Source organism: Pteronotus mesoamericanus, unplaced genomic scaffold (assembly GCF_021234165.1).
Source record: "Pteronotus mesoamericanus isolate MK-2021 breed Mesoamerican mustached bat unplaced genomic scaffold, CSHL_Meso_final scaffold_651, whole genome shotgun sequence".
NCBI lineage: Eukaryota > Metazoa > Chordata > Mammalia > Chiroptera > Mormoopidae > Pteronotus > Pteronotus mesoamericanus.
Window position 1 is genome coordinate 38,843,939 of NW_026555325.1, and position 22,048 is coordinate 38,865,986.

A 22,048-nucleotide genomic window follows, 5' to 3' on the forward strand; every position below is an offset into this window, starting at 1 on the left:
CTCTGCTCCGGTGCTAGCCCCACCAAGGGGCCTAGTTTTTTCACTTCTTAGAGACTGAAGTAACATTCGTATGTGTTGTCTTCACAGCCACTTGCTCCCTTTGCTCCCCTCCTCTCTACTTCCCAGCACTTTGAACAATTTGAAGGCAGGGACCATTCTTATCCATTTAGTCTTTCCAGTGTCTGACATCAGCAAGGACTGAACTGAAAGTTCTTTCTCATTCATTTTCCTGTTTCTATTACTGAGATGTCTCAGCAGGAACCTCTGCAGGTGGTTCACAAGCTCTCCGTTTCTACAGTGGCTCCCGGGATTCGATGTGGAACCTGATGCTCCGGGTGCTGTAGAGTCACGGAGCACATGGGGGCTGCCAGGAGGCCATGGGGAAACTGTGAGTCGCATAATCTCTGTGAGCCTCAGTCCTTCATCTGTTTCCCGGGTAGCTGCTGGGCCTGCCATGCCTATAATAGGATAGCTAAACATTCACTGAGCCCATACAATTGCTTTTATTTGATCCATTTTGGTATATGAAGGACAAGTAGTATTATCCCCATTTGATAAGTGAGGTTATCTTGAGTCTCAAACTTATTTAAGGTAACTTGCCCTGTAAATACAGGCTGTCAGGACTGGAATTTGAAAATTCTGATTTTGGGCTCCTTGTTCATTCCATGGCCATATGACATCTACATATGCCACAAATGATGGTCGCAGTGATGACCTTGAGTCATCAAGAAAAGATGATAGCTAGCACATCATGCTTAAGCAGGCAGGACAATAGATATTAACTTTTGGAAATGATTCTACCCAAAATTTTAAATAAAACCAGGAGAAATGTGGTTCTGAAGGGACTAAGATTTATGTATGTAAAAAATAAACATATATCGACACCATATAACCTGATTTATAAATTTATTTTAGCCAAATTTTAGTACCATAGACTTAGAAATTAAAATCATGGGATAGAAAGGTTCCTTGAGATGTATTCTGGAGCATTCTTCTATGTTTGTAGAAAGCTGTGCTTTCCTAGTCCACAGTAATAATGGCTACATTTTAAAGATCTTGCTTAGAAAATCAAGCTCTTTCTTTTCTAGGCTTGCTACCGAAGAACTAGCCTAAATCTTTCCTCCCTCCCCCTCCGTCCTTCCCTTCCCCCACGCTTGCTCACGTGCACGCTCTCTCTCCCTCTCTCTCTCTCAGACTTCTGAGCTCTATTTGCCAAGACCCACAATAAAGAACACATTTTGCAGTGGCTATTAAACAAATGCTCCAAGAAACGATGCTGACCCTTTGTATGTGTGATACACTGATTATTTTCTAGTCTGTTCTGTGATGCGCTGTTATTACATTCTAAAGTCATTGAAAACATGAAATTCTGATCAGGTTCCATATAACATACTATTGGCCTGTTCATGAGTAACAAGCTGTAGCTTGGAAAGCCCTTCTTCGTGGTCCCAGTGTGTGTGCACCAGGTGGTCCCCTGCTCTGAGTCCTGTGGAGAAGGTTCAAGGAAGCCTCCCAATGCTTTCTGGGACCTGGGTCCCCTGGGAGATAACGATCGTCTGTGGACCCCTGGGGTCCAGGCTGGACAGCCCAGTGCTCACGCATCACAGAGCCCTGCTGGTCCTGCTGGGAGGAGGCGCAGGTCTGGCTGCCCAGTGTGCGTGCCAACTATGGCCCCTCGCCACCTAGTTGCCTGTGTCTGGACCAGGCTCTGGGTGGGGACCTGGCACATGCGAGTGCTTTCAGCCTAAATCTTTCCTAAAAACCTAAAACCCCCTTTTCTCTTATTTCTCTTCTTAAAAGTAATGTGGTTCCTCTATTTATTTCAAATCACTAGGTCCTCTTCCATATTACAAATTATTTCTGTTTTTTTTGTTTGTTTTGTTTTTTAGTAAGGGTTATATGTCCGATTTTGTTTGCAAGGGGGAAAAGCTAGATTTGTTCCTAGAACATTTAAAAATCTTTGTGTGCCCAAAAGTATGTGGTTGTTTGGGGATGGACCTTCTTCGAGTCTCAGTCTGAAGTTTGATCTATTCAACATAATATTTGGAAATATTTATTGCTTTAACCTGGATTTTCTACTATTGCTTGGTGTTCTGCTTCCAAACCAATTTCATCACTTAAGTGTTTAGTATATTGATTAAAATGGGCTCAGCCATGTTGAGTGAAACCTTGCCTTTTGTCATAACAAAGGCACGAACTTGACTACCAGCTCTCATAAGGGTACTGCATCTCAGGAGAACCTCCTACCAGGAGCTGCAAGGACAAGCCTGCTCATTCCATTTTGGGGGGCGAGAAATCAAAGCACAGTGTTTCTTCAACATGGTTTTCCTATTTATCATACAAGCTTCAATTTTAATGTTCGGTCCCGTACATGTCATGTTTATATTTAGTGGAAAGTCAAACAGTTTTTGTCGTCTAAATTATGAGTTCTCTTAAGGAGAATGTTTGGATGGTATTCTGATCCCTTGTCAGGAAAGAGAGTTTGTGTTTTGCATCATCCTTATATCATTTGAAACTTCTGAGCCTTGTAGTTTAAATACTGTCAGCTGCTCCTCAAGGAAAGTTTACTACTTGGACTTGTGTAGCCAGTGCTCTTTTCACACATAACCCTTCCCCGCTGCCTAAACTGCAGAGTAAAACATCAGACAAATATGCCTAAGATGATGGTCCCTCATAGAGGAAGAAAGGAGGGCCACCTTTCCTTTCAGTTGGTGGCTGAATTATCAAAATATATTTTATAGTAAAAATGTACTTCCAATCAACAGGAAAGACAAATATCTTTTGATTTTATAATAATACCATTTCTAGAATAAATAGGCACAATTTCTCAGTTAAAAAAATGCAGCTGTATGTCTCTATGCACTGGTTATGCAGTTCCTATAGAATTGGTGTTTAGTAAGAACTGGTTGAACAAAAAAGAGCCCAGAACCTGGGAGAGAAGTGAAAAGAATCAGTGTGAGAAGCATTGAGAATCATAGATCTCAAGATGCTACTTATGTTATTTAAGCAATTGGGTGTATCCTTTTTCAAAGTAAGCCTATTATAGTTTCTTAAAATATCAGGAAAATTCTAAAGGCAGAAAAATTTTTGAATAAAACTAAAACACTTTGCTTGTTCTTTATTTTTATAATTAACTATTCTTTTTTAAAATATATTTTATTGATTATGCTATTACAGTTGTCCCAATTTTTTCCTCTTTGCCCCCCTCCACCCAGTGCCCCCCACTCCCTCAGGCCATCCCCACACGTTTGTTCATGTCCATGGGTCATGTGTATAAGTTCATTGGCTACTCCATTTCCTATACTGTACTTTATAGCTCCATGGTTATTTGGTAACTACCAATCTCTACTTCTTAATCCCTTCATCTTTGCACTCATTTCCCCACATTCCCTTCCTATCTGGCAACCATCAAAATGCTCTCCATATCCATGATCCTGTCTTTGTTCTTCTTTTCTGCTTAGTTTGTTTTTTGGATTCAGTTGTTGATAGATATGTATTTATTGCCATTTTGTTTTTCATGGTTTTGGTCTTCTTCTTTTTCTTAAATAAGTCTCTTTAACAGTTCATATACTAATGGTTTGGTGATTATGAAATCCTTTAATTTTTTCTTCTGGGAAGCTCTTTATCTGCCCTTTGACTCTAAATGATATCTTTGCTGTATAGAGCAATCTTGGCTGTAGGTCCCTGTTTTGCATGACTTTGAATATTTCTTGCCAATCCTTTCTAGCCTGCAAAGTTTCCTTTGAGAAATCAGCAGACAGCTTTATGGGAACTCCTCTGTACGTAATTAACTTCTTTTCTCTTGCTGCTTTTAAGATTCTCTCTTTGTCTTTAACCTTTGGCATTTTGATTATGATGTATATTGAAGTGGGCCTCTGTGCATCCATCGTATTTGGGACTCTCTGTGCTCCTGGACTTGCATGTCTATTTCCTTCGCCAAATTAGGAAAGTTTTCTTTCATTATTTTTGCAAGTAAATTTCCAATTTCTTGTTCTTTCCCTTCTCCCTCTGGTACCCCTATTATGCAAATGTTGAAACCCCTGAAGTTGTCCCAGAGGCTGCTTATACTATCCTTGTTTAGATTTTTTTTGTTTGTTGTTCTGATTGGTTGTTTTTTTTGCTTCCTCATGTTCCAAATCAATGAATTGATTCTTGGCTTCATCTGTTGATTCCCTATAAATTGTTCTTTATTTCAATTAGTATATCCTTTATATCTGACTGAATGATTTTTATGCTGTTAAGGTCCTCACTAAGTTCCTTGAGCATCCTTATAACCAGTGTTTTGAACTCTGCATGTGACAGATTGCTTATGTCCATTTCATTTAGCTCTTTTTCTGGAGTTTTGATCTGTCCTTTCATTTGGGCCACGTTTCTTTGCTACCTCATTTTGGCAGCCTCTCTGTGTTTGTTCCTATGTATTAGGTAGAGCTGCATTGACTCTGTGTTCTATTAGTGTGGCCTAATGTACTAGGTATTCTGTAGGGTCCAATGGCACAGCCTCCTTTATCACCCAAACTGGATACTTGAAGTGTGCCCTCCATTTGGGCTGAGTACTCCCTCCTCTTGTTGAAACTTGATTGCTTTTGGCAAGTCAATGGGAGGGATTTACCCAGGCCAGACAACTGCAGGGACTGGCTGTGACCACTGACCACCGACCTCCACCCTCTGTGAAGGATAAGCTGTGCAGGGATAGTGTGGTAGGGCTCTGACATGGTCTGACGTGGGTATCTGTCCACCACATCAGACTATGGGGTTTCCTGGGTGGTGCAGGCCAAGGTCAGCCCCTACCTTCATTTTGCCCTGGGCCGCCCTGCATGAGCTACAAAGCAGCCTGCAGATGGCTGCTACTTGTGCTTGGCTTGAGGTTCCCTGATGAAGCCAAGCTGTGAACATTTGCTGGCTTCTGCTAATGCTGGTCCTGGGGCCACTTAGCCAGAGGTATGGAGGTTGGGGGCCCATTGTGGCTGGTGTTGCTTGTTTGAGAGAATTTAAGAAGCTATGAAGCCTGTGTGGAGACCAGCCATTCATATGGAAAAGCCAGCATAGGTGGGCATGTAAAATGAGTGGGGAAGAGCCTTAGGGAATCACCCAGGCGGAGCAAACAGTGTTAGCCAGGTTGATGGTTTCACAAAGGCCACCACCTACGTGACAGCTCTGTGGCTCTGTGTGGGGAGGGTTCAGAAAAAGAACAATGGCCTCTTCCTGCCTTTATGTCTGGGAGAATACTGTTCCACAGCTCTCACCTTGGTGCCAGCTACTTCAGTTCCTCCACATGTGCCACTGTTGCCCTTCAGGCTGCTACACTGCTGGTGGAGCTCAGACAGAGTAAGTTTGAGTAAGTCCATGTGTAGGTTCTTTAAGAAGAATTGCTTGGGAATCCAGCAGTTTCTTCCACTGACTCATCCCCACTGGTTTTTGCAACCAGATGTTATGGGGACTTATTTTCCTGACACTAGAACCCTGGGCTGGGGAGCCTGGTGTTGGACTGGGGCTGCTCACTGACAAGATATTCCTCCCAAATTTTTATCCACCACACACGCTTGCTTTGTGTCTCTGCATCTCTGCCCCTCCTACCAATCTGGATGGATGGGTTTTATTTGATTCAGTAGTTGTCAGACTTCCATTCGACGCTATTTCTGACGGTTCCAAGTGATGGTTGTTCTATAGTTTAGTTGTGTATTTGATGTGGTTGTGCAAGGAGGTGAGCTGTGTTAACCTACTCCTCCATCTTGACTGGACTGAATTTGCTATTTCCTCTTTAGTTACAGATATATTTTTTTCTGGCTCTATGTTAATGCTGAAGACTCAAAATTGGCTAATATGAGAGAATCTTACTTAAAATCTAGAAATTTAAAATAAATTTAAAATAAATTGAGTTTATTTTTCCACTTATGAAAATTTAAATAGCAAGCTATAATTTACAGAAACATTTTTACATGTTCAATATATTTATTTCTTATATTTATAAGCACTCTGTGTGTTGGATACCATTATGTCTATTTTTTTATATGTGAAGTATTGAGGCTCTGGGAAAATTGCATAAAATCATTTTCTGACATAAAATCACAAAACAAATGTATGACATGACCAGAATTTGAATTCAGGTCTTTTAAAAGCAAATTATATATTATTCTCATGTATTTCTCCTCTATCCTAATTTTATTTGTTCACTATGATAAAAATGAAAAGCAGGTGTTTAATGACAAGCTTGTCCAATTATCTGTAGATGAGCAAGTTTTTATGATGAATAATATGATGTGAAGATATTTTCATTGTATCCACAGAATGGATTCCATCGAACAAAGAGAGGTTTGATGAAGTTCAAACACCTAGAGAGGGGTAGAAGAATACATTTTATTGTCGCTCTGGCTTCAGAAATTTTAGCTAAAGAAATCAGAGCAATTTCATATAGTCGTACTGCATAGCTGCTGAGAACTTGCATCACATCCCTGAATTTCCTCAAGCAGCTAATTACTTGGAGGAAGGAAGGAGGTGAAGATGAGCATCCCCCGTGGAATCTGCTCTTGGACTGTACACCTTCTCCTCAGCCCACCGAGGTACTAGACACTGGCATTTCCCCGGAGAGGCCATGTCACCTCTGATATTGAGGGCCATCACAGTAACAACAACAACAACAAAAAAAATCAGATTGAAGGAACACTATAAAGAGAGGCCGAAATCCACACAGCAGACCTACAGAGGTAAAGTGAAATCCCCTCACCAGGTACCTGAAGATACTTGTGCTTATCAAGGGTGTCTTGTCTTGATGCTAACTTAATCTGTATCTGTCAAATAGTCCTAGACATCTCTTTCCGTTCATCATGATTCTCTCTCCCATGGCATTCCAGGGGGAGAGTTCTCACTTCTCAAAGCATCCCCAAACTCAATCTCCTCACTGATTCTTCTTAGACGCCCAAAGGGTGTCTTAGTACAACGGGATTTCCACCTGATGCTCTATCAGCTCCTTCTTATTTTCCAGAGGGAATCCCTTGATTCTCTTTCTCAGCTACATTAATTGTAGTGTAGTTTTCCTTAAAGTATTCCTACACAACCATAACCATTTCTGCTCCAGAAAATAAGAATTATCTAAAGATAGAGAAGGAACACATTAGGGGGTGTTTTTTTGGTGCATAATATGAATTAAAATTTGTTGGTTTTTTTTTTGTCTTGCTTTTTTAGTAGTTTAATATTGTTGGATGTCAGTATAGCTTTAAGCAGGAGGCCTCCGTAGCTGTATTTTCCCTGTTCTGTCCTATCCAATGTTACTGTATCATTGACTTTCACTTATTGCAAATCCCTTTCTCTATTTATGAGTGCATTTCACAGTGTGCCTTTAAATACTCATTATTTAGTCTCTAATACCCAAGAGGTTGCTTTTCTCTTGAACAATAAGGGTACTTGAGGTGAAGGGGAATGCTTCTGAGACAAGGGTTGCCATATTTAGGGAAAAAAAAGTGCAGTCTATCATTTAAATTTGAATTTCAGATAGGCAACAAATATTCTTTTAATATAAGTATGTCCCAAATATTATATACTTATTTATGGGACATACTTATGCTATATGTAATATTATACTAAAAATTATTAGACTATTATACTAAAAATAATCCATTGTTTATCTGAAATTCAAGTTTAACTGAGTGTTTTATATTTTTTCTGGCATCCTACCTGAGGGCAGTTTTCAGATTCCACAGAGCTGGACGATGGCAGAATAAACAACACATTTTTAAACTTTACAGTAAGTAGAGGGGGAGGAGTGGTGGTTTTTCCCATAAGACATGGCAAAAGGAAGAGGTATTAGTTCAAATATGTATATCCCCTCAGGACTGACCGACTCTGCCACCTCAGAATCAGAGTGGATGATAAGATATAGCTATTTAATACTGTTTTATAAATCATTGTTTGAAGCTACTCCTGGCTTGTTTTGGGAGGCATTCATTTTAATTAATTGCTCTTCCTTTGTATTTCCTCCCTGAGATGATTGTCTAATATCTTAAACTCTGAATCTAAACAGTAAACCCCTGAGTCTATTTAAATACTGACATTAAACAATTTTTGAGGATTGCAGTTATCTTTAATGGAGTAGATGATGATACAATAGAGATGAATGATCATTGCAATTGGAATCCATAAAAATGAAAAATAAGAATACTTCTCCGAAGTGTTAAACACAACCTCAGAGCCTGTTGTCCATCAGCCATGCCTAAAGGTCCAGCCAAGGGTTCGTGTAACTAGTGTTGGTGAGAGTTCAAATTAGTCATGTAATCAACCCATTTCTGAATGTCAAACTGAAATCCTAATAGGCTCTAAAACTAACCTGATTACAAGTCTAGGGTATTGAGGTCAACAATTTTCAAATAGTTGGATAAATTCTTTGATAAATGTAGTCTATTGCCATGTACCACAGCTGCACTGCTATCCGTTGGTCTTAATTTTTAGAAATGAGAATTTAGGTCCTACTCCCATTCCAACTCTTCTCATTTAAAAAAAATTGACACTGTTTGGGCTTACGGTAGGGGAAAAGGGGATCCATAACAGCTTTGTTAAGAGTTGCCTCAAATTCTATAATGGAGTGGTAGGTTAAAGATGGCTAAAAATCCTTTGCTCTTCTTCACACTAAAAAGTGAACAATTTCCTTCCCTTTGAACCTGGGTTGGCCTTAGTGACTTGCTTGATCAATACAATGCAGCACAAGTGACATGCTGGGAGTTCAGAGACAATTTTAAAGAAGCCTTTTGACTTTCACCCAGGCCTCTTGAAATGCTTTGAGAATCTAGAGTTACTTTGTATTATCTGAGACCATGTGGCTGGGGAAGCCACATGTAGGCCCTCTTGTAGGCGGCTCCAGTAGAGTTCAACCTTCTGGCCATCTTCATCCACGCAGATGTATAAGTGAAGTTGCCTTGGGCCTTGATACCAGCCTAGCTACCTGCTGCATACTACCAAGGAACCTATTATCGATGCTCCAGGGAACAGAAGCACTGCCCAGCCCAGCCCTGCTGGAATTCCTGACTCCTGAAATTGTAATATAATAAAATGGCTGCTATTTTAAGGCACTGAATTTTGGAGTAGTTCTTTGAGCTGCAACAGATAATCAGAACAAATAGTGTTGTATTAATCTTCACACTTAAGAACAGAACGAGGTGGAAGAAAAGAAGGGTGGGATGAATACAGAAGGTAAAGGGAGAGGAGTGTAATAAAATCCCCCCCCCCCGCCCCAGAATATAATTGCCATGGACATGAATAAAAGAAGGGCTGGAGCTTTAGAAGACCACAGCAAGTTTTAAAAGAGTCCCAAATTTTTGTCAGGCTGCTACTATGATTTTGGGCCACACTCACAAGTTTGACCCAATTTCTTAGAGATTCAGAGGGAAAGCAGCAGTAAAGTCTTACCTCATGCAGATGCCATGAACAGTAATGAATAAACATGACAAATAAATATGCTGCAGATAAGAGCTGAAAATGCTAAATATGTAAAAAGCAATCTTTGCATCTACTGAAAAATCTTTCATCAGATGATTTCAAATTGAAGGTGTCTCAGGAGAAAATAACTTTGAAAATACAAACAGATTTTTATTTTTTGTACTTTTATTGAAAAGGTACATTTAAAAAAATACACAGACATTTTACCATTTACGGACTGCAGGTACAGATACTCAAAAAGAGTTCACTCTGTTTTGCTGTGTTATGATACCTCTTGCCCCGATCACAAACATTCCAGTCTTGTGATATCAGCTTAGAAATGGGGCCTGGGAGCGCGACCTGCAACGTATTCAGTGAACAGAAAGACAAATTTTTCAGTTATAAATTTTTTATCTTCTGTACATTATTGCATTAGGGAGCCACAAGATTATGTAGCATCATTACAAATGAAAACAGGTTAAAAACGAAGAAGATAATTACATAGAAATACATGGATTCATTGTCTTCTTGCAGAATGCACGAGAGGTGCAAAAATGTGCAATTTAGGAAGCTCTGTTCTGTTTGTATACATTTGCTTAGCAACTCATACTGGTGAGGAAGCTACAAAATAAGTTAAACAAAAATAGCAAACAGGTAGAAATTATATCTATGTTATATGGCTTTCTATTTCATTTAAATATCACCAAATAAAATAGAATATAAAGAAAAATACATTATTTTTGTTCTCTTAACGAGAACATTGAAAGCTACTTTGCTTCCTAACATTTACACAGCAACTAAAAATGTTTAATTCAGACGAGAGATACAGATCTAGTACTACACAGGATACAACAGTACTTGGGTCTAAAACAGTACACAATCCCTGTCAACAATAGTACACCAAAAAGAAAATGTTGTGATCCATTGGTAAGATGGTATCCACAAGCAAGCACTTGTGTTCATCTATTTTTGTTCCACACTAGAATGTGCCCAGTTGGAATCCAGAGTTATTTACAGACATGTGAGGAAGACCCTATATTTCAAGTCTGTCAGGAAAATATTCCGTATTTTTTCTAAGCCAAATCACACTCATGGAAAAAATAGAGAATGGTGTATGTATATATATTTTTTCTGACCAATACATTTGCAAGAAACCGAGTATCTCAGGTACACAAATTGAATGGGGCAGGCCAGGGAAGGGAAGAGAAGAGGGAAGTCAAGCCTGTGCTGCCCGGATTCCTAAATGACAGGGGTGGTTCCTGAAAGCACTCTTGAACCTAGTGATGATGTGTTCTCCTTTGGAGCCGGCTCACAGTTTGTGGCTGGGTGGGGGCACTGCAACACAAAATGCTTGAAGGGCTGAATCCTTTTGGCTTTCCTGCTCAGCTTTACTACTTACTGGCCTCAGCCGACTCGGGCTTGCAGACTCAGTAGGGAGCGAAGAGGATGGAGGCGGGCGCCGCGCGGATGGGCCCGTGGCCCGGCCGCAGCAGCGCAGGCGGTAGGGCTGGGGCCTGGAAGAGCGAGGCCGACGGCCGCGGCGGCAGCGACAGCGCCGAGGACACGGCGGCGGCCGCCAGGGGCGAGGACAGAAAGGCCGGGGCCAGAGGCTTCATCATATCTTTCTGGAATGCAAGTTTTGCCTAAAGGAGGAAAAAAACCAGGAAAGGGGTGGGGATATTGTTTTGAATGAGCCCCACAGATGTACTTTCATAAGACAACCAACATTAAAAAGTCAAATTTAAAAGAGTTTTCCTCTCAGACGTCAAGAAGAGATTATTTTCACAAAGCTGATTTCAAAGGCTGCTGGCATACCTTTACTTTGATGTGTGTCCATTTCAACTCTTTTTTTTGGTGGTCTTTGCCCTTGGGCACTAGGACACAGGAAAGCCTCTCTGAATAGACCCTAAATCTATTTCCTACTTCTGCTCAGAAAGAAAAAACAAACATCCCCAGAAGATTTCCTGCTTAGACAACGGAGCTCAATTCAAAATTCTGACTTCTCTTAAACCACAATGTAGCCTTGCAAGAGTGTTTACATTTTTTTGAAGAATATTCATGACCCTTCAGACCCTTCACCTCACTTCTTGTCCAAAAGCTGCGTTGGGATCGGTGGCTGGGGTTCTGGACGTTAGGAACCCACAAAGAGTCATGAAAACAAAGTCAGTTCACACTCCTCTCTCTGGCCCCTTAACCAGCATTCCTGGAGAAACTGCAGCTAACTCAAATGTCTTTCACTGGGAATCACTGCAGGTGGGCTAGTGACTTCCTGTGTAAAGGAATCCCAGGGTGGAATCTTCCTGTGAAGTAAGAAATTGATCCTTAATGTCTGCACCGCAATCAGGAAGCGTTTTGCAAGCTGTATTTGCTTAATGCAGGTTACACTCTTTCCAGCATCAGATGCAGGTTCTACAGAAACTGGAAGATAAGAACCCTCAGTATCACCTCCAGCTGGCCACTCCCAGCTTCAACCTCACAAGGAATGTCAGGCTGGGGTCCCAGGGAGATTATGAAATCCATTCATCTGCGTATTTATGTGACACCTATCGCTGACATCCTTGCGTATTTTTGCAAAGAAACTGAAAACAGAGCAGGTGAGACAGGCTGATTACCAACATGCCTACTAGACAAGGAAAGAGGGCAGCACATGCACCTACTTTACTTTCTGGAGAAATTTGGGAAGAGGGGAAGGTAAAGGGAGGGAGGGGAGAGGAGATGGGAGGGAGGAAGGAGGGAAGGGGAGCGGGGAGAGGAAAAGGGAGAGAAAGGGGGAGAGGAAAAGGGAGAGAAAGAAGGGAGGAAGACATTAAATGAATGAATTTTTGCTTTCTGAAAGCAATCCCTTTTCCCAGGTTCAACAGTCATCACTTTCCTTGTTCTTGAGACTTTAGTTTTCTTTATGTGCCAAAGAAAGTAGCCTTTTAAATGTTCGTGATAAAGGGTAGGTTATTAGCTATTTAAGAGGTTCCGCTTCTCTTCTCTAAGGAAGCTTTCTTCAAGGTGCCCTACAGCAGGAACTAAGCAGTTCATTTTAAAACTTCTGTCTATGCGGGCTATTTAAGTTCCATACCTTCCAGGACCAATTAGTCTCTAGGCTCTCTTTACCCAGAGAAGCTGCCCAAGGACAGCAAGGCTGCCCCACAGAACAGGAACAGGCAAGGTGAACTTACTGCTAAAATGCTTGGGCTCCGCTGGAGTTTGTTGTAAGGGCTGTACTTCGGCTTCAGTGGTTTTCCTGCAACCCGATCCTTATGCCTTCGGCTAGAAATGTGCTGAAAAAAGTTTGATGTGTTAGCTGAATCTAAATGTGAGTTTTATTCCATGTAAAATATATTTCCTAGATAGAGGTAGCTGGTTTCACCATGATTTATGAGGCTTTAATACCAGAGGTAGCTGGACCCAGTTCTAGGTACAAGTTTCAAGTAGTGTCATTACCAGTGGATGAGCCCCGTACCCTCAGCCTGCCCCTTATTGTTCTCAGTGAGCCAGGTGCCCGATGCTCGCCCAAACTGTGCCAAACTACAGGGAGGAGGAGGTTCCTCTTTGTGGGTGGGGTGCAGAGCCCGCCATCTCAGAGGCCGAGGCTCAGCTGATTGCTGCAGAGGACCATCCAGCTGCCTGGCACCGCAGCCATGTGACTGCCCGGCCCAGAGGTGGCGGGAACACTGGCGGACAGCATGAGCAGTGAGCCTCTGCCAGTGAATGCGGTGGTGAGGCCCGTTACAGCGGCGGGTTCGCCTGGAGATGGCGGAGACACTGCAGGCACTGTGCCGAAGCCCAGAAAGCAGGGAAGCTGGAAGCCTAGGGATGCAGCGGAGCCCGGGGAGGCTCCCCCATTGGCTGGAATGGCCACAGGGGGAGGTTCTCACGCTGAGGGTGTAGAAATCCCTTCCTTCCACCTCCTCAGCACCAGATTAGGGGTGGGACCAGGGGAAGGCAGGCAAATGCTCCACAGATATCAAAATGGTGGCAGGGGGAGGTGCTGGACCAAAGAGGCCTGCCAGTCTAGCCTAGGGAAAGGAATGAGTAGTTGGGAGGTGCACGCAAAAGTTTGGGTACTTGATTGGTCATTTTAAGAAAGCATCTGGTCCATCCCACACCCAAGCTAATATAAACCCAGGAGAACAGAGAAGGCTCTCTCTCTTGCTTGTGGTTTGCTGGCTCTGACCTGCACTCAGATGGTGTACTGGCCTATTCTCTCCATGGTCCGCATGGCCTTAGTAGCCATGTGGCCCCATGATCTCCAGGACGGAGTCTCTCTTGCTCTTCACCTACCCGGTGATGCATAGGTTATGCACATGCGCTCTCCACCCCAGGAGTATGTGACCTCGCGGCCCTAGCAGCTGCATGGCCTGTGACCATGACGTCCACATGCAGACTCCAGGAGGGAGCCTGAAATGGTCAGCAGCCAGGAACAAGCTAAGCTATCTGGATGGCCACTTAGCAGCCACCTGTGGGCTCCAAAGGACGGTACTTTAAAATGTAGCAGGAACTCTGGGCACTGCCTTTTGTTTTAGTTTTGCTGAAGATGGTTGGACTTTGTCTTGGTTTTGCAGAAGAGATGAGCTTTGAGGTGGGGAGTGTGTAATTCTCCCAGATCATGCAGCATCTAAATAAAACCTCTTCCCTTTTTCAACAGCAATGTCCTCACAGGTTTGGCTTTTGTGGCAACAGGCAGAAAACCCCTCTGTTTTGTTTGGTTACAGTGTTGGTAAAATCACCCTGCACTCTAAGTTAAGATTTGGCCTCCACTCAGTTGTACTGCCTCTCTCCCCTTCCTCTTTATAGCTTTTATCTGACTTTGCCTGGGACTGCCACTGTGACTGCTGAGTCTGCCTCCCTCACCAGGTTTTGGACCCTTGGGCTGTCAGCTGAACATCTCACTTATCTTCCAGAAGTTCCTGCTTGACTGGAAGCTCCAGGTGACTGCTGTGCTCATCAGTCCTAATACCTATCCTGGAATTTGACATATAGTAATAATAGGTGTGCAAATATTTGGTATGGACTTTTTCTTCCACAGATCACCTGTATTTTGTATACTGTATACATCCTATAATGGTGAGGATGAAGAAAAAGGGCCACATAATAAACCTGACAAGTTCAAACGAGGCCTGAGTGGTGGGCCTTACAAACTCAGAGACCTAACCACATAGGATGATCAGAAATTAAAAATTCCAACTAAAGTAAAGCCGTGGCAGGTAGTCACGTCATAGTCTGCTATCTTCCCCGACAAAGGTCAGCCTTTCCTTAACTGAGCCTGTCTGTTGCCTTTTTGCATCTACAGTAACACACCTTTGGGATGTCAGGGCAATTGCCTTTTCCCGGGCCCTCAAGGCACTCGCTCACCAGAGCAGAGACTCCAGAACCCCTCATGGTTATTGTTATCATGTTGATTGTTGACGTTACTATCCTATACCCACCAATGTAAAAGAAGTATGTGTCTATTCACTTTACTTTTTATCCAATCCAAGAGATTTCTTCTCCCTTTTGCTTTCTTCTGCCTCCCTAATCTATCACCAATGGATTTCATGTAACCCCTTTATGCCTCCTCCTTTCGTTGTGATGTATAAAATTAGGTGTAAAACTGCCATTTTCTAGAGCATTTTCTCAATCTGATGCAATTTTTGCTTCCTGGTAATTGTCGTCAGTTTGACTCAAACTCATATAAATTCTCATAGGTTTGGATTAACAAAGGTAAGTAAATTTAACTGTGAGCACAGTGACAATCATTATGGTATTTCGCCATGAATAGTGTGCACTTTTTTTTGCCCAAATTTTTGAGGGAAAATAAGGATGCTCATTACACGTGGTTGTACCTGAAATACTGTGTATCTGTTCTTGTGTTTTGTAGTTATTACATAAAATTTCTTATACCATAATATGATAAAAAATGCTAAAATTCCTTTATCATACAAAAAACAAGTATCTAAATATAAATAAATAAAAAATTGAATAAAAAAATGAGAACAAAAGATTTTCTTCCTGGAAGTTTGGGCCAGAAAATGTGGGTGCACAGTTTATATAGGAGCACATTATACATGCTCAAACAACAGTGGCTACTAATTCAGAATACATTACCTGTTTGAGTTGAATTTCTGAATTAACATGAACATCACAGATTTCACAATGAAATGTTTTGTTCTGTAGTCCTGACCCCTTACTGCCATTATGCATCTTTAATCTTGAGCCAGGTCTAGGATAGGACTTAATTGGACCAGCCCCATTACGAGCTTCAACCATGGTCTTGTGTTTAGATCCTAAAACAGAAAGAGATGTCTATTAAGTAGCTATTTAAGAACTATATGAAGCTCTTTGTTTTCTTATTCTTGAGAAGTATTTTCAGGCTGAATTTCCCAGTGCTTTTATTTTTAATACCACTTTAATTCTTATTATAAATTTAACACATTTTCATTGTAAACAATGGGAAAACAGAAGAGTATAGAATAAAGAGCAGAGAAAGTATAGAGAAGCATAAGAAAATAAAGATTATCCATATTTTCAATGCCCAGACATAATCAAAGTTATCATTTTAGTGCACTTCTTTTTAGGTTCTTTTTTAGTATATAAAAAAATAAGTATAGTCCAGTGTCACCTCAATAAATTCAATAAAAAGAAAAAATAAGTATAGTCAATAATATTGCATGCTGAAAAATGATTATTACTAGAATTAGTGGGTTGATCACATTGTAAGGTATAAAAATGCCAAATCTACATATTGTATGCTTTAGATTAATATAACTTGTATACCAATTACACTTAAATTTAAAAAATCAGCATACAAGTATATTTTTTTCAAAATAGGGATCATACTAATTAAATATTCTGAAAATTTCACATATCAAATTATATATATACTTTCTTGTAATTACATTTTAATGGCTGAGTAATATAACCTATAATATTGGGTTGCTATAATTTATTCAACTGAAGGACTTTTAAGTTGTTTCCATTTTTTTCTCTTGTAAAATATCTGTGAACATTGTGCACAGATATTTGTCTTCATCCCTGTCACTTCCTTATATGAGTTTTCAGAAGTATTAGATATTTTGAGAAAGTAAAGAACAGAACAAATTTTATCTCCAACCTGCTTTTGCCTTGCTGTTTCTAAAGTCATTATGATTATACTTTTTTCAAAATTATACCTTTGAGTCATCAAAGTAGAGACGACATTGAAGAAACCTAATGTTTGAACACCTAATGATGTTCTGATGAGAAAAGTTGGATTTCGTTACAAACATTATTTAAATTCCAACAACAGCGGCTAACCTGTGTTGTGTGCCTCTAGCTGTGACAGGGAGTTCACAGCCACTTTGCATAGAGAACAATAAAGCAATTTTTTGGCTTTTTCATCTTCTGATTCGGAAAGAGAACCAGGAGCTCCATTTGTGCTCTTGGAAGGAGAGGTGTCTGCTCCTGGTGGCAGGGGCGTTGTGCCGGATTTGAGGAGAAATGAGCCACCTTCAGAGCCTGACGGCTGACTGGAACTGTTGACTTTTAGCTTCCCTTTGTCTTCTAAGAGAGACACAGAGATATGGTATTAAAGCCTCATATATAGTATAAACACAGATAAATAGACATAAAAGAATTAAATATAAGAATTTAATTTCTATATTTGGTTTTACCCCATCACAGAGTTTAGTCCATTGAATCCAACTGAAACAGAATTCCATGCCATCAGTTTTCACATCAGGTCACCCCAAGGTCATGATGACTTACAAAAAATAACTTCATTCTCCTGCTTAAAGCAGGTAACTTCCTACCTAACAACCTTGAGTTGTAAATTTTGCTCCAGGAAAGCGTTTAATATATAGGAAAACAAGCTACCCTCCACTATGGTTACATGGTATGATGGTAACATGAAGTAAGTCATTAGGCAATGGTAGTTTCATTCAATTACTCATTCTAATTAGGACATGAATATAAAGTTAAAATTCAATCTTTCACACCAAGTTAAAAATTTTAAATTTGGGGTATGGGGTAGAGAGAAGGGAAGAAACATGGTTTACTTGGATTATGATTAGTCAAGTTTTTGCTGCTCTTTGAATGGAAATGATATTTATCCAAAATACAGGATGCAAAGATTCCATTTTACTTATTAATTACTGCCACTCTGAGTCATACATTTTAAATAATGATATGAATCATAAGCACAATATGAGGATTAGCCAAATAATTTACAGACATGTTGGCATTTTGATCATGTAGCTGCTAAATGCTTATAGTCTTCAGGGCTCATGTGCAGTGCGTATGAAGGCCAGAGTGAGTTTAACTCTTCAGGGGTCATTTGCTATTCAACACAGGCTCTGTTCAGTGGCTCCTTTGGGAAAGAAATTGAAACTTCTTAGGCAACAGTAAAATCCATCAGAGGTTTAATCCTACTACAGCTGGTGCTCTTAGCAAATGTCTGCAGGTATGCTAATAAACTCTCATTAGGAGAGAAGGGAATGAAAACTGAAAATTTATTTGTTCGTTGCCCTAGCTAATTTGGAGCTGTGTACTATGGGCCTGGATGGGCAAGCGGGCGGGTGTGACTAAAGGAATAACAACATGCTAATGTGTCTCTTCTGCATACCAGGCAAAGTGTCATACACATCAAAAATACCATGAGCCCTGTTTCTACTTAATTGAGGGATCAGCAGCTGACTTCCATCCCTTTTTGTGCATAGGATCTATTCAGGTCAGGGATTCTACAGATGAATTCCAGGTCTGGGTGGGAGTTAGAGTACGTGAAGGCTCAGATCCCATATTATCTTTGGGTTCCACAATATTCCTTTCCAGCAACTTTATTAAAACTTCAGAATGCCATGAAGTATGATGGAAAAAATCTTATGTGTTTACTAAACTGATCTCAGTAGTAGGAGAGAAGGAAATAAGATAATCCTTCCTAAATGGTAATAGTAAATAAATTAGATTGCAGATTATTTCAGGCCTGGAACTCTCTCATCTATAAGAAGCTCTGATTAAATTTGAAATTTTATAGAACAAACAAAGTGAAATTATTCAGTAATCTTAATGTTTTCCCTTCTGGAATTACTGTTTCTTGTGGTGGAAACTTAAGTCACTGCACAACAAAACCTCTTCCTCAATCATTTCATAAAGTACTTCACACAAATTTGACCTAAAGAATCTGACCTGTTTTAGTCATTTACTCACTTATTTTATCTCCTTTTCTTATTATTATTTTAATGTCTGTTATATTGATATCCTTCATATATCCATACATTTATGAAGAACTTTATAATTTACAAAGTGCTATTACTTAGGTTATCTTATTATACTTCACAACAAACTTGTGAAATAGGTAAGACTGAAAATGATTATTCCTAAGTACCCATCAGTAAATGAGCGGATCAAAAAACTGTGGTCCATTTACACAATGGACTACTGTGCAGCAGAAAGAAAAAAGGAACTCCTAGCCTTCTCTATAGCATGGATGGAACTGGAGAGCATTACGCTAAGTGAAATAAGCCAGGCAATAAAGACAAATACCATATGAGCTCACCTATAAGTAGAACCTAATCAACAAAACAAGCAAATGAGCAAAATAGAACCAGAGACATGGAAATTAAGAACAAGCTGACAGTAAGCAGAGGAGAGGGGGGAGGGGGATAATTGGAGAAAGAAAGGGAAGTGGCAAAGAACCTGTAAAGGACCCCTGGACAAGGACAATGGGGGTGGGGTGGGGTGGGGGAGAGGACTGAATGGGGGAGGTGGGCGGATGGGTGCGGAAGGGGAGAGCAATGGGGAAAAATGGGGACAGCTGTAATTGAATAACAATTAAAAAAATTGAAAAGAGATGAGGAAACTAAGTCTCACGAAGATTAAATAATGTCCCGTAGGTTAGTAGGTGGCATAAGTGGGCTCAGTGTTTTCTTTAGCTATTCACTGGTGGTAGTGTATTCACCTTCCCGCACAAAGGGAGGACTTCACATAGCATTAATATTATAAAAGGCATACAAGAGTCATGCAGAAATGTAGAAAAGCTGTTGCTTTGTTTAAAAATTACAGTTTAACTTTAAAGCATATTTTCCTTAAATGAAAAAATATATCCTAGTCAATAATTGTCTGATTTAGGTAACTTTGAGAGGATGAACAAAATTATATCCTTTTCTCTGTATCCCTATTTCCTTAAAAAAAAAGTAAATATTTCCTTTTCATATCTCTTTTTCAAAAGTGGTCATTCATTCATTACTAATGCATATTAACAATATGCTAGTTGCTGTCAACATGATAGACGTTGAAGAAAAGAGTAAGGAAAGTAGGTATAGGCTTTAAGAAAGTACAGGTTAGCCTGGGAAATGAGACAGTCATTCAGGGAGCTCTAATTTATGACGGAAACTGGTAAGAGGCATGAGAGCATAGAGTGGGAAATGACTGCATCTGGCTGGGTAAAGGGAGACATTTTTCATAAAGAAAGTGGCATTTTGGCTGGGTTTTGAAGGTCAGATTTAGATAAGGGTAGAATGGGGTGAAAAGGAGTGGGAAGTAAATGGGTATAAGTGGAAACATGAGAAAATGCTTAGGTGTTAAAAAGCCTGGGGTTTGCTTGGCGAATACCTCGTAGGTGAGCATAGATAATGGCAACAGGAGTAATGGGACATATAACTATAAAGATGGATTGGGTCAGAAGGCTAAATCATTATAATAGGTATGAAAGGTAGCCATTTCTGGTTTAAAAGATATGAAGAGGTATGGTGTATATAACATTTATATGCTCTAACATTTAGATAAATTACGTTTTAGTTTTTATCCCCAACATAGGCCAGAGCTTTGAGAATATTAGGGGTATTTTTTTTTGACTTTGGAAATGTGCAAATGGTTCCATCATATTCTGTGAGTTCTGCCATTAGATTGATATTAGGTAGTCAATATGACAGATCCTCAAGTCAAGAAAGTCACGTAGACAATAATATGTTAAATGGTAACATTCTTTCTGGATGTGTAAACTCACAAGCTTCAAAACCTAAATTTGTTATTCCTCATTTTAATTGCTTGATATTTTTATCAAAATCCATTATATTATTTCTCTTTCTTTATTGGCATTTTAAAGCCTCCTTATGCTGTGTATTAGAAAATTTAATTAATGCTCTGTTTTCTTTTGTTTCTTTTAATAAAGATGCATGCCATCCAGAACTTCTAGTTAATATGAATTCCACTTTCAAGTATTCCCTCACCTAATGTTAATTAGCAGGACTTCTTACTGTCTGAATTATTTCCTCATTACTCAAACACCTTTTTTAGGGTTTTATCCTACAGGATTTTGAAGCAAAATTTGCTGAGCCACATCACAATTGCCCTTTGTAACAGATATCTATAATTTATGCAACCAAGTGAATTTAGTTCTGTAAAGCAACTTTCTTGGGAGGTTCCATGTTAATTTACCTATTTTCCAAAGCTCTAAACATTTGAAAACCTCTTTTCTGGGGGGAACTATTTTCATATTCAGTTGATAAACCATGTGAAGGAAATGCCTTCAATATTTTTTACCCCAGAAACTTTACTCAAATTTACCCACTTATTCATCAGACTTAGCACTACATGAATCAAATACAGCCTCAGAGGATTAATATGCGAACACAGAAGAGGAAAAGAACACGCCAGAAGTCCTAAAATATTACACATTGGGCCAATCTGATGCTGGTGGGCCCTCTGCATCCAATGCGACATTGTCATGCCTCACACTAAATTCCAGAAGCTTGGAGCCTTCAAGCACAGTTGGTCTCTGTGAAGCTTGCTCATTCCTGATTAACTACCTTTACGTCTAATTTTTGTATCTTGACTTTTAGACTAATCCTGGAAGTAGTGAAAATTATCTTTAAAGTGACTCTTCATTGAATCAGAATCTGTATGTCTTTCCCTTAAAAAAGCAAAGAAGCTTACTTATTTTAAATAACTTCGGAGCCATGACTAATTTCGTAAGTTCAGAACAGGTCCTGGGCGGTAATTCCCTGCCAGGCTGCCGTCCTGACTTAGGATATCCCTGCTCTTTCCACTTGAAAGCCTATGTCAGTCGGGTTCGGGCCACTGGGATACACCCTGCAGTGATTTTGTGGCCCGGTGATAGGGCCCTCCTTGTCTGAGGTCAGAATAACAACTGCCCTGTTGTCCCTTGTGGCACTTTGCTGGGGAGCAGAAGCTGTCAGTCCCACACTCAGATCAAACAGTGGCACCTCCAGAGAGCTCACGCTGGAAGCTGACAGCCTACACTCTGTATCCATGAGCTGGCACCGATATTAGTGAACTTGTCACTTTTCTAAGGGAGCACAAAAGAGGGCTTGTTTGCCCGAGTTTGAATCTAATGAACAGCTTTCTCCTGTTTTGTGTAGTTTTCCAGCCATTTGACTTGTAAAATAGAGAAGTCACATTTCAATTCCTTCACGTTGAAAAATTGCCCCTTTTTTGATTTGTCACTAAGAAATGTGAAACAGTTATTTCTGAGGCAGCTTTGTTATGGAAAATAGAATAACTAACTCATGTCACTCAAATCAAGTCCCTCAGGGAGTAGGTCCAGTAACGATTCAAAAACCAGGAATAAGATTAAAAATGAATTTTCTAGGTGGAATGAGGAGCAGACTTTTTTATTTTTTATTTTTTCCTAAATGAACGGCACTTTACAAAGGAAACACAGACTCCTAAGGTACACGGA

The 22,048-nt window shown here is 40.1% G+C and overlaps 1 protein-coding gene across 10 annotated transcripts in view; it reads right to left on the minus strand.

Annotated features, from left to right (window-relative positions):
* Positions 1-9,612: 9,612 nt before the first annotated feature.
* Positions 9,613-22,048, minus strand: part of ZNF385B (zinc finger protein 385B) — a 369,869-nt gene continuing 357,433 nt past the window's right edge. For 9 of the 10 annotated variants that reach the window (XM_054562402.1, XM_054562403.1, XM_054562405.1 and 6 more), the window contains 4 exons: positions 16,669-16,914; positions 15,481-15,659; positions 12,573-12,674; positions 9,613-11,045 (listed from right to left, as the gene is read on the minus strand). In XM_054562402.1, coding sequence (XP_054418377.1) covers positions 10,830-11,045; positions 12,573-12,674; positions 15,481-15,659; positions 16,669-16,914 — 743 coding nt within the window. In that variant the 3' untranslated portion in view covers positions 9,613-10,829. The remainder of the gene's footprint in view (positions 11,046-12,572; positions 12,675-15,480; positions 15,660-16,668; positions 16,915-22,048) is intronic. The other variant, XM_054562404.1, reaches the window with a different exon arrangement.